General features: G+C 39.6%; 3 protein-coding genes across 3 annotated transcripts; 1 reads left to right on the top strand and 2 right to left on the bottom strand.

The window, feature by feature from the left end:
* Positions 1 to 3,477: 3,477 nt before the first annotated feature.
* LOC128857684 (putative gustatory receptor 39b) lies at positions 3,478 to 4,824 on the bottom strand. Its single transcript, XM_054093430.1, has 3 exons — positions 3,850 to 4,824; positions 3,619 to 3,786; positions 3,478 to 3,543 (listed from the first exon to the last, which is right to left on the bottom strand). The coding sequence occupies exons 1-3, from the start codon at positions 4,822 to 4,824 to the stop codon at positions 3,478 to 3,480; spliced, it is 1,209 nt and encodes a 402-aa protein (XP_053949405.1).
* Positions 4,825 to 6,650: 1,826 nt separating this feature from the next.
* Positions 6,651 to 7,398, top strand: LOC128857685 (uncharacterized). Its single transcript, XM_054093431.1, has 4 exons — positions 6,651 to 6,811; positions 6,911 to 7,082; positions 7,140 to 7,244; positions 7,315 to 7,398. The coding sequence occupies exons 1-4, from the start codon at positions 6,651 to 6,653 to the stop codon at positions 7,396 to 7,398; spliced, it is 522 nt and encodes a 173-aa protein (XP_053949406.1).
* A 2,093-nt stretch (positions 7,399 to 9,491) lies between these two features.
* Positions 9,492 to 10,833, bottom strand: LOC128857686 (putative gustatory receptor 39b). Its single transcript, XM_054093432.1, has 3 exons — positions 9,859 to 10,833; positions 9,599 to 9,766; positions 9,492 to 9,539 (listed from the first exon to the last, which is right to left on the bottom strand). Exons 1-3 carry the CDS (start codon positions 10,831 to 10,833, stop codon positions 9,492 to 9,494), a joined length of 1,191 nt encoding a protein of 396 aa, XP_053949407.1.
* Between the last annotated feature and the right edge of the window lie 1,881 nt (positions 10,834 to 12,714).

The following is a 12,714-nucleotide window of genomic DNA, read 5'->3' on the forward strand; positions in this document are numbered from 1 at the left end:
ATTGCCAATAATTATGTGTATATGTAAATGTATAGCGAGCTTTAAGCGTCATATTTCTGTCGAGTGAATTTTCAATTGCCTTAAAACTGCATGTGTTTGTTAAAAAAAATATTTTCTTTTCGAAAAAAAAACTAACAAGCTTTCAGTATAATATATTTAAGTATATCAAAGCTTGTGAAAGTCAAAATGAAAGCATACAAAAAATTATAAAGAAATTAAGAAAAAAATTAAAGAAAAATCTTATAACAAAAAACCTTTAAACTTAACTTAATTGACCTATTAAAAAAAAAAAAATTATAAAATCCTTCTCTTGCAGCACTTACGCCAAAAGCATTGGCAAATCAAAAAATTAAAAACTGCTAAGCCCCCTTCTTTTAATTAAAATATAAACCAATATATAAACTAAAATACTACAAATGTCAGGCAGCAAAATTGTCATTTCCAAATATTTAAAGAGATAATTTAGACTTACAAATAAGCACAGAAACAAAGTATTCATGCAAAAGCAAAGCAAAAAAAAATCCGATTGATGGTCAAAAATTGTGTGAAAGCAAAAACCCTAACACAAAAAAATAAAAAACCACAAAACCAAGCATTAAAAAATATGCGATGTCTATGAAATTAATTATATTCCATCATTAACGAAAATGAATGAAAAAAACAAAAACAGAAACACAAAATACTTAAAAACTGAAACTCTAAAAATTATGAAATGTGAAACTAAAACAAAAAACAAATGTCATCAAGCTTATCTCAAATGAAATAAATAAAAAACCAAATATGTGAAACACAAACGAAACTATATCTCTGAGTTAATACTTGTACTGATTTTGAGGCAGAGAGAAAGAAAGAGAGTATTCTTCTTCTTAATTGGCGCAATAACAGCTTACACGATTTTACCGAGTTTAACAAAGCACGCCAGTCGTTTGTTTACGGTGCTAACCGGCGTCAATTGGCCACACCAAGTGAAGCCAAGTCCTTCTCCACCTGATCTTTCCAACGCAGAGGATGCCTTCCTCTTCCTCTGCTACCACCAGCTGGTAACGCATCACATACTTTCAGAGCCGGAGCGTTTGTATACATTCAGACGACATGACCAAGCCAACGTAGCCGCTGGATCTTTATTCGCTGCGCTATGCCTATGCCGTTGTAAAGCTCATATAGCTCATCGATCCATCGTCTGCGATATTCGCTGCTGGCAACGTGCAAAGGTCCAAAAATCTTACGCAGAATCTTTCTCTCAAACACTCCAAGCATCGCTTCATCGGATGTTGTCTTCGCCCTCACTTCTGCGCCATACGTTAGGTCGGGCATGATCCTTGTGGAGTGTTAGTTTTGTTCGTCGAGAGAAGATTTTACTAATAATTTGCCTACTTAGTCCACAGTAGCACTTGTTGGCAAGAGAGATTCTACGTTCAATCAGTTGAATCAGCCGAGGCACACTTATCGCCTTATTACGTATGTCGAATTCGTGCCACATTTTCGTGTAAAATAAAAATGTTCTGGTAAGTATTATTGCATACAGCCCCAATATACTACACCCAGTGGCTAAATACATATTTCACTTACCTCGACGCCAAAGTGGCTCTACAGCGAGCTCACATTAACTGAACTAAGGCTGGTTAAACTTCAGTAGTGGATTCGTGCCTTTTGTGAAGTTGATTATTCATACCACCAAACCCTTTGTCCCACTGGGGATGAAAAAAATTGAGAAAAGTTTCAAACTACTACCAGATTTAAAAAGGTGCGAATAGACGATTCGTCTCTTTCTGCGGCTTAAAGCTCTTTAACTTCTTTAGTTACTTCTAATCGCGCTTCATTCAGGAATGTCACTGACAAAAGTCTCAGTTTCTTCATCATCCCACTTATTCACTTTCTGCGCCATTTATGTACTAAAGTGAAGTTTTGATCGCTCCGTATTGGAAATATTCCATAGACTAACGCTATGGAAATATTCCTTAAGCTCCTAAATTTTTTGGGAAAATCTTCGGACGTTCTGGTGTCGAGTTTCTGGCTATTGGGGCTCACTGGCTCACGTGTATTGACGTCAATGCCAAGAGTTATAATTTCGCTGTGGTAGAAGACTGAAATACGGCCGCAGTAGCCAAATGGGCTAGTGCGTGACTGGCATTCAGAAGTATCGAATCTCCATGCATGAAACACCTAATTGATATGAAAGTTTTTGCTAATAGCGGTCGCCCCTCGGTAGGCAACGGAAAACTTCCAAGTTTATTTCTGTCATTAAATCTCCTCATAAAAAACATTTGCCGTTCGAAGTCGGCTTAAAACTGTAGGTCCCTCTATAGCATCAAGACGCACACCACAAGAAGGAGGATGAGCTCGACTTTTAGAATACTAAAAAAATCTGGAAATAAACTGGTCAATGAGGCGCCATTCGAGAGTTCATTGGAGAGGTTTGTATAAGCTCCACGATGGGACTGAAATTTTTCAGGCATTTAAAATTTACACATTTTCGTTTTCTAAGTCAAGCAGCGAGAAGAAACGGATGTCGTATTTTGAGTAACTCGACCAAAAACGCTTAGAATAATCAGAGGAGACAGAAAAATGTACCAAAATGTAACGCAAAGGGCACATCTGGAGGGGGTATAGTAGACGACTCAGCTGCCAGGAAGTATCAGCTCGAGTGATGCTTCCGATAACAACTGGCGTTGACGGAGTACTGCAGGATGTACCCAATGATTTACGACGCCTCTTCCGAACTTCAGCTGATTTTAAAGAAAAACTTTTGCATAGCAGAAATTCTCTCGAAACTGTATCATTGCAAGCCGCTAATAGAAATTTGTGTGCGATCTGCACCTGGATGTTGTAAAAAAATGGAGTGGTCTACAGTTGTATGCCACCTCTGAGCGGCAAATAGTTTTTATGAGAAATGCTTTCAATGGCAGGCATTCACTGCCTTTCGACTTTTCTTATCATTTACCCAGGAACTACAGAATGTGGGCTCGCAAATAGTCAAGCACCATCATCGGCAAAAGGTGGACGCCATTAAATTTAGTGAAATCAGCTATCAGAGCCTCTGCCACATTCCAAATTTTCTCATTCACTGAACAAGAATTGGGGTATCCTATATTTTTACCGCTCTTCTTTTAGCTAAGCTATAATGGGTTGGTACGTGACTACCACTCGGAATTCAGAGAGAACGTAGGTTCGAGTCTCGAAGAAAGACCAAAAATTAAGAAAAAGTTTTTTCTAAAGCGCTCGCCCCTCGACAGACAATGGCAAGTGTATTTCTACCATGAAAGACCTCACATATACGCCTTCTAATCACCAGTATATTACTAGAGCGAACACAAACATAGTATCAGCAGCCACACCTCTTTTAAGAGGGCGGAAACTTATTACCATATCCAATATTTATTTATTGTATTTTATAATAAAAATTATATGAAACTTCGAACAGGTTTACTGATGCTCCTATATCTCTGGGCGTAAAACAACGCTGGCCTTAGCAAACTTTTAAACATTCTCTGTTTTTAAAAATTGTATGAGTATGACAAGATTTGTTGCAATCGCTGTACAGATCTGTTAAAAGTTGAAAAAAAAAACATTTTTTTTTCATTACTTGTGAAAGCCACTGTTGCATACCCACAAGCTTACCGACATAATCAGACGCAAGTCCAACACAAAGAAATGCTTGGCGGTTACCTCGATGCGTTGTAGTTGTAATTGTGTCGATAGCTGATGCACCACAGCACAATAACGCTGCGTTCGTTGCGTCGAAGTGACTGTAATGAGTCTGCTAACCAAATGCGCAATCGTATTACCCTAAAAGTATGTGCACGATTTGAATTAGAAACCAAATATACAAAATTTTAATCCCATACGAACCAATTTTTTGCATTTGTCACACACATAACACAGATAGCAGACAATCACGCTAAACGGCAAAACGGCTGGCAAGCCCACCATATAATTGTAGGGCGAATCGTAACCATCCAAACCGAGTAGTGTCCAATAGACGTGGCAAGTGAAATCTAACATATGACCAAAAATAATGCCGAAAAGCGACCAACCAGCAAAATCGTTCAACAACTGTATGGCCTTAAAGATCAGAGCATAGTTCTCTTTGATGGCCAGTAGCAGTTCCATAGATTCCAACTTCCCGTAGTTGATATCCAATAGTTGGCTTTGCGGTGAGGTACGGCATGCGACTACCTGCCGCAGTTTGACACACAAGCATTCCAAATAGTGTCGCATGATGCGCGTATAGATCAGCAATTGAAGTATTCGCACACGGAAAGTAACAACGGACCAGGCCGCATGGAATGCGTAGCCAATGTCGTTCAGCAAAACCGAGGCCGTCATAAAAACGGACAGTCCAACAAATGAAAGCAGCACCATACCCAATAAGAGGCGGCTCAAGCTCATCAGCAGTTGTGGCTTGCGCACATCACACTTTAGCCGCAACTTCAACAAGACTTCGATTTCCTGCAAGAGCAGCAGAAATCGTTCGTGTTGTTCCCTCTTCCACAGCGCTTCCATAAAGATGAAAAGATGCGTAAACACTTGCGAGGTATAGACTAAAGTAGCCACCAGCCAAGTAAGTTCCAGTCCGTTTTCTATATCACGCATGTACAGCCCATGCACGTAGAGTGTACAGACAGTTAAGGCGAGTAATGCAAGATATAGACGCTGCAGCAGATAGGTATGGCATATGGGCTGACTAGACCAAGCCTGACGTCTGGTGTTGGACGCTTGTACGATCTTTGACCTTGTCAATATCGAAGTGTCTTCTTCCACAGGACTCAAGTAGATGCCGAGAATTGTACAGCAGCGTAGCCAATTACGCAGGTGTCTTTCCATTTTGAGCAGGCAGACGTATCTGCGAGCTTAAAACAGAATACAGCGAGTTATTGGAGGCTCTTAAACTATTTGTCTTAGACATTTTATGCAATTAATTACATTTGTTTTGCGGTAATTAGAGCCGTAATGCACTTAGACAAATTTAATGGCAACAATTCTTCCAGTAATTGCCACCCCATGTGAAGTTGCGCGAACTGGCAATGTCCATTTTGCTACCACTGAATCGGTAATGACGGAAATAAAGTTAGGTAAATAAATTTTTGCGCGCCACAACTCAGGAGTTAACAGACGAAATGCCGCTTGCCATTAAGAGAGTACAACAAGCGGCTGATATCCACCCCAGATAAGTCCACCCTCCTCCGAGCCGTTTGGCACCAAATGAGATTTCATACGAGGTGACTTGTTGCCATGTGACTTGGTGGTGGAAAAGATCGTCCGAGCCAATTATAGGCGCATGCCGACAGTATTGATATCATCGGCCTTAACAATCGCGTTGTTAGTTCTGTCTTTTCCAAATTGGATAAAGAAAGACTGGTGCTGAACGAGAACAAAACGAAGTACCTCCTGTCATCACACAAATAGTTGGCGCACTCGCGTATCGGCATCCACGGGTATTGAATTCCAACAACAAGTGCTACTTTGGACTAAGTAGGGAATTTAATAGTGAAGATCTCTATCAACGAACAAAACTAACACTTTATAAGGCTCTCATCATGCCCGTCCTATCGTATGGTGCAGAAGTTTGCACGATGACAATATTCGATGACGCATCCCTTGGAGTGTAGAGAGATTCTTCGGAAAAGAGGAGGAAACCCTGCCCTGCGTCGGAAATGGGTAAGGCTTTCTCAAGTGGGCCCACAAAATTACCAAAGTGAATATTTTCCGATGAAATTCAGCCAGCACTGAGTTCTATCATCCAGAAGCACACTCAGAAAATTTGGTTTCAAAATTCATACCAACTCTTTTCACTTATCGCGCAAATAGTGAAGGGTTGGCAAAGGAAAAGGCCCGGCCAGTTGGGGGACCTACCCTAACCCATCAGCGTTCAGAAGATGTTAAAGCTAAAGTCAAACATGCAAAAGGTGACATGCCAAGGCGTAATATGTTTTGAATGTATGTATGTATATACTGATTGATGCCTTTTTAGATTATAGATAGTTATTAGATTCGATAATTATACAAATAGGCAACACTCAGGTCGTACGTAAGAGGTCTAGAAGAAAAAGCGACAGCGGAAATACGTTAAGTATATGTGTGGGCATAACTTTTTACGTATGGAAAATAAATCCAAACACATTAATCAATATACACACTCATACCTGTATGAATACGTATATTCACACATGTACCCGTGCTTATGAAATTCCCGATTACTCACCTCGAGCATTTTCAATACTTTTCATTCCACACCTACAAAATGGAGCAAAAGTTTCAAATTTGGTTGCGCTTGTGCATGGTTTTCGGTATTTATGTATGTGTTGCCGCCCAATTGCAGTTATAATGCAAATACAAGTTCAAATTTTATATTAACGCAATCTCGAAAACCCTCGCACTGCTTTGCCATGAGTAGCAACCGTATCTTTATGCTCCAAAGTCTCTATATTTCCATCCTAACACTGACGATTTGCGCGCTCTACGTGCATGGATTACAAAGACAAAACGTCTCACCCACACTACAACTCACCTGCGTGGCGACTGTAAAACTCTTCAGTTGCCAAGTGCTTACAAATCTTCTGATTGATGTGCGAAAGTTGACTCTACTGCGGAGTTTGCAGTGCCTGATCGGCTGCTTCGTTGCACTTTCGCTAGTGGGATTTTTACTCTTTATGGTCACTTCAGTGTGGTTGAATTACATTGGCTACTTTTGGCATGGACTTTGGTCTATACTAACAGTGCGTGTGCGTGTGATTCAGCTATTGGTCTATGTGCGCATACTACGTCACTATTTGGAGTGCCTCTGCGTGAAGCTGCGCCAGAATGAGAAAATGTAATCACTTGAGTATCTGCTGGCCATCAAAGAGATCTATGGACTTATTCTTAGAGCATTCCAATTATTGAATTACTTTGCCGGTTGGTCGTTCCTTAGCATTGTCATTTGTTATATGTTTGATATTATCTGCAAGATCTATTGGACGCTGATGGGTATGGATGGGTTCCCCAACCGGCGATACTTTTATATTGCGGGACCTGTATCGTTGCTGCCTCTTATCACTATCATCTGGCATTTATGCTACTTGTGCGATAAGTGCAAAGAGTTGGTGTGTGCGATGGATTTGTTTTTTGAACTATTTCAATATTTTAAAGCATACTTTTAGGCACGTAACCTCGGTTGTTTACTGTGCAGATTGAAAAAAAACGAGTATTACATCAGTTTTCCATGCAAAAATGTCTTTCCTTTGGAGTTGCGTTTTTTGGTGACGGTACGTAGAGGGAAATCTATTTAAACTCAAATTTTTGCATTCAATAAAGTTTTTTGTTTATTTCTAATAGGGTATTACCGCGACAGCAACAAATTTGGTAGTGCTTATGCAATTTGTAATGCTCTGGTTAGAATGGGCGGGGGGTAATGTATAGCGAAATTTAGCTGGCGAAATAGTAGAGCAGGCTACACAACCAATTTAATTCATGAAGTATAAAGTGGTTTGGTAGTAAGTAGAATGTCTAGGTGAAATATAGGCAAAACCTACTTCTTTGTATTTGTATTTAAAAGAACTATATCTTTATAAAAAATAGAAAAATAGTCGTGCGTTTATAATTTTTTCACAGAGTGTATATGAGCATAAATCGCAGATGAACTAGTTAATAGTACAATTAGGGCAAATATAAGGTGTTTTTATAGCTGAATGAGAACTATCGTTTTCGATAAGTATGGTGGGACAGCTGAGAATGGCAAACGGTGTTTCACGCCAGAGCAATGCTTCCTAATTGTAAAAATTAAAAAAAAAATATAAATAAAAAAAAAATATGTTCGCCAAGTTAATAAAGCTTTGGTGGCATCATCTGTCCTTATTTCTTTCGAAATGAGGAAGGAGCTGCCGTTACTCGTACGGTGAATGACGATCGCTATTGAGCCTTGCCGACTGAGTAGTCATTTCGAAAGAATAATCAGCTAAACATCGACGACGTTTGGTTCCAACAAGATGGCGAAATTTGACAACAATCGATTTATTGCAATATTCAAGCCACCATTGACGCCATAAGGCTATATTTATTGGAAACAAAATATATATATACTCGTATGTATATAATTCCTTTAGATCCTGTTGGGGCGTAGGGCCAGAACAAAATTACTGAAATCAGCTATATTGTGAGCAAGTTGGTTTAAGGAATTCCAAGTAGAGTTTGAGTTTAATACATTCGTATCCACCATGCGTCGTCAGGAGGGCTTTGGCTCTCCACGGTTCCTTGCACCTTGCGGATTCCACCACAGAGCAGCTCTTCAAACTTTGCTCAAAGGGTGGCCTATCCAGCCAAATCGTCTGCCTTTGATGATGAGCTCGAATGGAAGTTCGTTGATCGAAATAAGCAAATCCTGGTTTGAAATAACACGAGGCCATTAGATTCTCAAAATTTTGCGTAAGCACGCATTGACGAAAGATTTCAGCCTTCGTAGGAGCACGTACAGTCTGTGTCAGAAAAAAGGATTACAATGAAAGTACGAGTATGTACAAAACTACGAGTCGCAATTACTCAATAAGCCGTGTAGCCTTCTTCGTTGTCGAGTATAGCCTGGCATCTTCTTCATGCTTTGTACCAGCTTTTCTGCATAGCTCGTCGACAAGCAAGCCTAGGTTTTGCGAACTTGACGTACGAGTTGCTTTAAGTCTTGGATGGGCAAGATGCGTTTTCTTGTTTTGTGTTTCTCAATGTGTTTTTCTGAGAGCAGGGTTTTTGATGATGTGGGACGCTAGGATATGTTCGCCTCCTTCAATCGACGTTCGATGGCGTTGATACTCACATCTATTCCCTTTTTAGCAAGAACTGATCGTTCTTGGCACCACGCCACACTCAAAAAAGGCTTCCGCTTAAAAAGTTACCGCTGCTTCCACATCACAACAAACTTTTTTAATTATACAATTACTTTTGCAGCCGCGGCGTAAGATAATATCGGGCCTTTCCAATGCGTGTATGAAAATACCGCGTCAAAACGCTTCGCGAACTTCTCACTCATTTTTGTTTGGTTGCTTTTACGGGGGAGTTTCGAACGACACTAACCTGAGTTAGCACTGGCGTCATAGCCCTTGAGTGGGACTATTATGCAGCAAAAAGCAGAGGAAAACATATCTTGAAGTTACAAGTTATAACCGGTTCTTTTCTTCTGACACAGACTGTATGTAAGCGCCCCGGATTCACAGCAGCGATTGTACGTTGGAATTAAAGATTCGTAGCTTAGTTTATTGGAAAAAGTGGTCAACAAATTGGACCATATAAACTCGTTGTAGCCGCGGTCGGATATCATATTCAAAATTAAATGCCATGAAATTATCCACCAGTTTATAATAAAAGAAATTAATTCCAACAATATTTCTGTTTTGTATCATCATTTTAAGTTCTTAAAAAACACCTTTTATTTGCAGTTATAAAAAAATAACACGAATTTCGGAGCGATTTTAAGGAATTGGATAGTGGCATCCACTGCGCATTCTCGCTATATTTCCTGCAAGCGCCTAAAACTGTTTAAGTATCACCAGATGCATAGCCATGGCAGTGCAAATCTAAAAAGAAATAAATTTATTCAATGTTACTTGTTTGTACCAAACGTTCTGTGGCTTACCGACATAATGAAAGGCACATCTATAACAAACATATTTTTTGACGTCACTTCAATATGCTGGAGCTGCAATTGCATGGAAAAATCGTGCAATACTAGGCGATAATGTGCCGCTGATCTTGACGAGCTCCTGGTTATTATTTTACTTAACAAATGTGCCACTGTGCGATCCTGTAACAATGTGTTAATTAGCTTAGAAAAATCTTAAAATAATAAAAAAGTCTTAATTTAAATTTCAAACATTTCAAATAATAAAATCGTACCAATTGCTTGCAACAATTGCACCAGTAACACAAATACCCCACACACGAGATGACCGGTAGGAACCACCACAAATCGGCCCAGTAGTAAAAGCGTCGATTTTGCGCATCGTCGAAACTTAGCAACAGCCAATAGAAATTTGAGCTTATATCCAACATATAAGAGATGACAATACCGAATAGCGACCAGCCAGCAAAGTCATTCAACAAACGAAATGCCTTGTAGAGTAGCGTATAAATCTCTCTGGCGGCTATGAAATACTCCAAGGTGCCCAGTTTGCCATAGTCTACGTCCAACAGCTGCCGACTTGGTGCCATGCGAAAGGCCACAATCTGGTGCAACTTCTTACACAAGCCTTCTAAATAGTGATGCAATACATACAGATATACCAGAAGCTGCAGTGTGCGTACCCGTATGGCGCATATGAACCACAAGCCACGCCACAGATATCCGCCATAATTCACAAATATAAAAGAAGCCGCCATGCTGGGAACTGTACCAATCAATGATAGCGCTATTTGGTATATTAGAAAGCGCTGTAAGTGTCTTAACAGCAATGGCCTTTGCGTATCCCATCTGAGGCGTAGCCTCAATGAGTCTTCGATCTCTTGCAGCAATATAAGAAAGGTATCATGTTGTTGTTTTTCCCAAAATGTTTCCATCAAAATAAGTAAATTCGTGAGAAATCGTGACGTGAAGAGTATGGTGGACGCTATCCAATTGAATCTGATATCTGGTGGATAGCTATACCAATAGATGCTGGCCACGAACGTAACACATGTGCCACACCATAGAAAGTAGTTGTAGCAGCATTGAAAATAGTAAGTGCGATTTGATTGCTGCTTTGTTGTCCAGCAAATTGCTGAGCCCACTACTATGAGATGGGTTGAATTATTGCTGGAAGTGTTCTTGGTTGCCCTTATATAGATTCCGAAGAATACACAGACGCACAACCAAATGCGGAGCTGTTGCTGCATGGCGCTTTGGCTAAGTTGAAGTGCGTGTTAAACAGTCGACTTTCTGTAGCTTTCGATACACTTGACAGCTGAATTGATGAGTTATTGAATTATTGATTGCAGGAGATAATGAATAATAGATTTTCCCCTGCTGAATAGAGTGTGCTTGAGAAAATGGATAAAATTCCTTGCGTAAAAGAGTTGCCCGGTTAGTAATTGAAAGCGGCGGCGGTGGAACAACTCGGGAAGATACCATTTTATTTTATTTAATTTTTTTATTTTTATTTTTATTTTTTATTTTCTGGTTTTTTAAATATTTTATTTCATAACTTTTTTTTTCATTTTATTTTTTTGTTTTTTATTTTATTTTATATTTTTGTTTTTATTCTATTATTATTATTTTTTTTATTTTACTTTTCTCCTGATTACTCCTTTCAGGATCATAGTGTCATTAGAAGGCTTCTTCAACGCAAGCGGCTGGATGCTTTCGCCTTTGCATTGCCCAACCCAGTGTGTATGGAGGATAAGTCATGCAGATTGGAAGTTTTCCAGGTGTGTTTTGGCCGGCCGCGGCTTCTGCTTCCCCGAGGATTCCAATCTAGCGCCATTCTTGCGATGCTGTGGGGCGGTTTACTAAGAGCGGGGCCTATCCGACTCCATTTCTTGCGTTTTAACTAGGGTAAGATAGGCTCCTCGTTCGTTTGTCTCTAGAGTTCTGTATTACTTATCCTCAAGCATTTATTGGCCACCTTATTCGATTGGGTTGGTGCGAAACTACTATTCGGGAGTGCGCAGTTTTGAGTCCCGCGCGTGAAGCACCAAAAGCGGTTGCCCTTCAGCAGGCAATGGCAAGCCTCTGAGTATATTTAAAATGGCAATTCGCTTGGAACTATGTCGTCCCTAATGAACTGAGTGGACTTTATAGACACAAAAATACTGTATAAAACTTAATCTAACTTATGTAACTCAACCTAAACTAACCTCAATTATAAATAACCCCGTCTGGCTTCGAACGAGCTTTCCTCAATTTATGGTTTAGTTCTTACTCTCTTCCACCTTCAATAGATAACTGACTTTAGAAAAAAGTTGCTTAAAATAGAAATACGCTCGGAAGTCTTCTCTATGATGAAAGAGTAGAGATTCCATCCAATAGTCGAGATTATTCCTATTATCCTTCGTCTTCAATCGGTAGCTGACTTCAGAGAAATGTTGCGGACAACAAACATTCACTAGGAGGCCTTGTTTATAAGACCCTGGGATGCTAGTAAGTGAACTCTTTGTTTTCATAGATAACTAACATAGAAGGTCAGAAATTCACGAGGAGACCTTGTCTATTATGACCTGGGAGATCACTGAGCGAACTCTCTATAAGAACAATCCATCTAAACATTAATTCAACCTAACCCAACCTAATCTGGTCTAACTCTTAAATAATCCGCTCTATCTCAGACTGATCTTCCAGCCCATTAATGTAGTGTTCCTACTTTGTTCCGCCTTTCATTGAAAACTGACTTTAGAGCAACATCAGAAATTCACTCGGGAGAGGTGTCTATGATATGCGAATACTATTAGGAAAACTTTATATTATTTTTGAAATTTATTGTCCATGAAGTTTCCAACGAATCCGCAACCATTCGCACTCAAGAGCCGGAACACCATGCGGCAAACATACCCAGCTGCGACAGTCAACTTTCTAGCTCTCTCGTGAGCAAATTTGTAGTTTGAGTGATTATTTTACATCAGCATAATTTTTAATTTTTTATTACACTAATCTAATCGCGAAAACAATAAATCATCTATTAACCTGTCAATGAAATCAATAACCATTTTAAACGCAATGAATTCACTGACTTAAAAGTGCTGCTCAGCCAGTTAAGTGCAAGTTATTCAAGTGGTCGCATA

Source organism: Anastrepha ludens, chromosome 3, assembly GCF_028408465.1.
Source record: "Anastrepha ludens isolate Willacy chromosome 3, idAnaLude1.1, whole genome shotgun sequence".
NCBI lineage: Eukaryota > Metazoa > Arthropoda > Insecta > Diptera > Tephritidae > Anastrepha > Anastrepha ludens.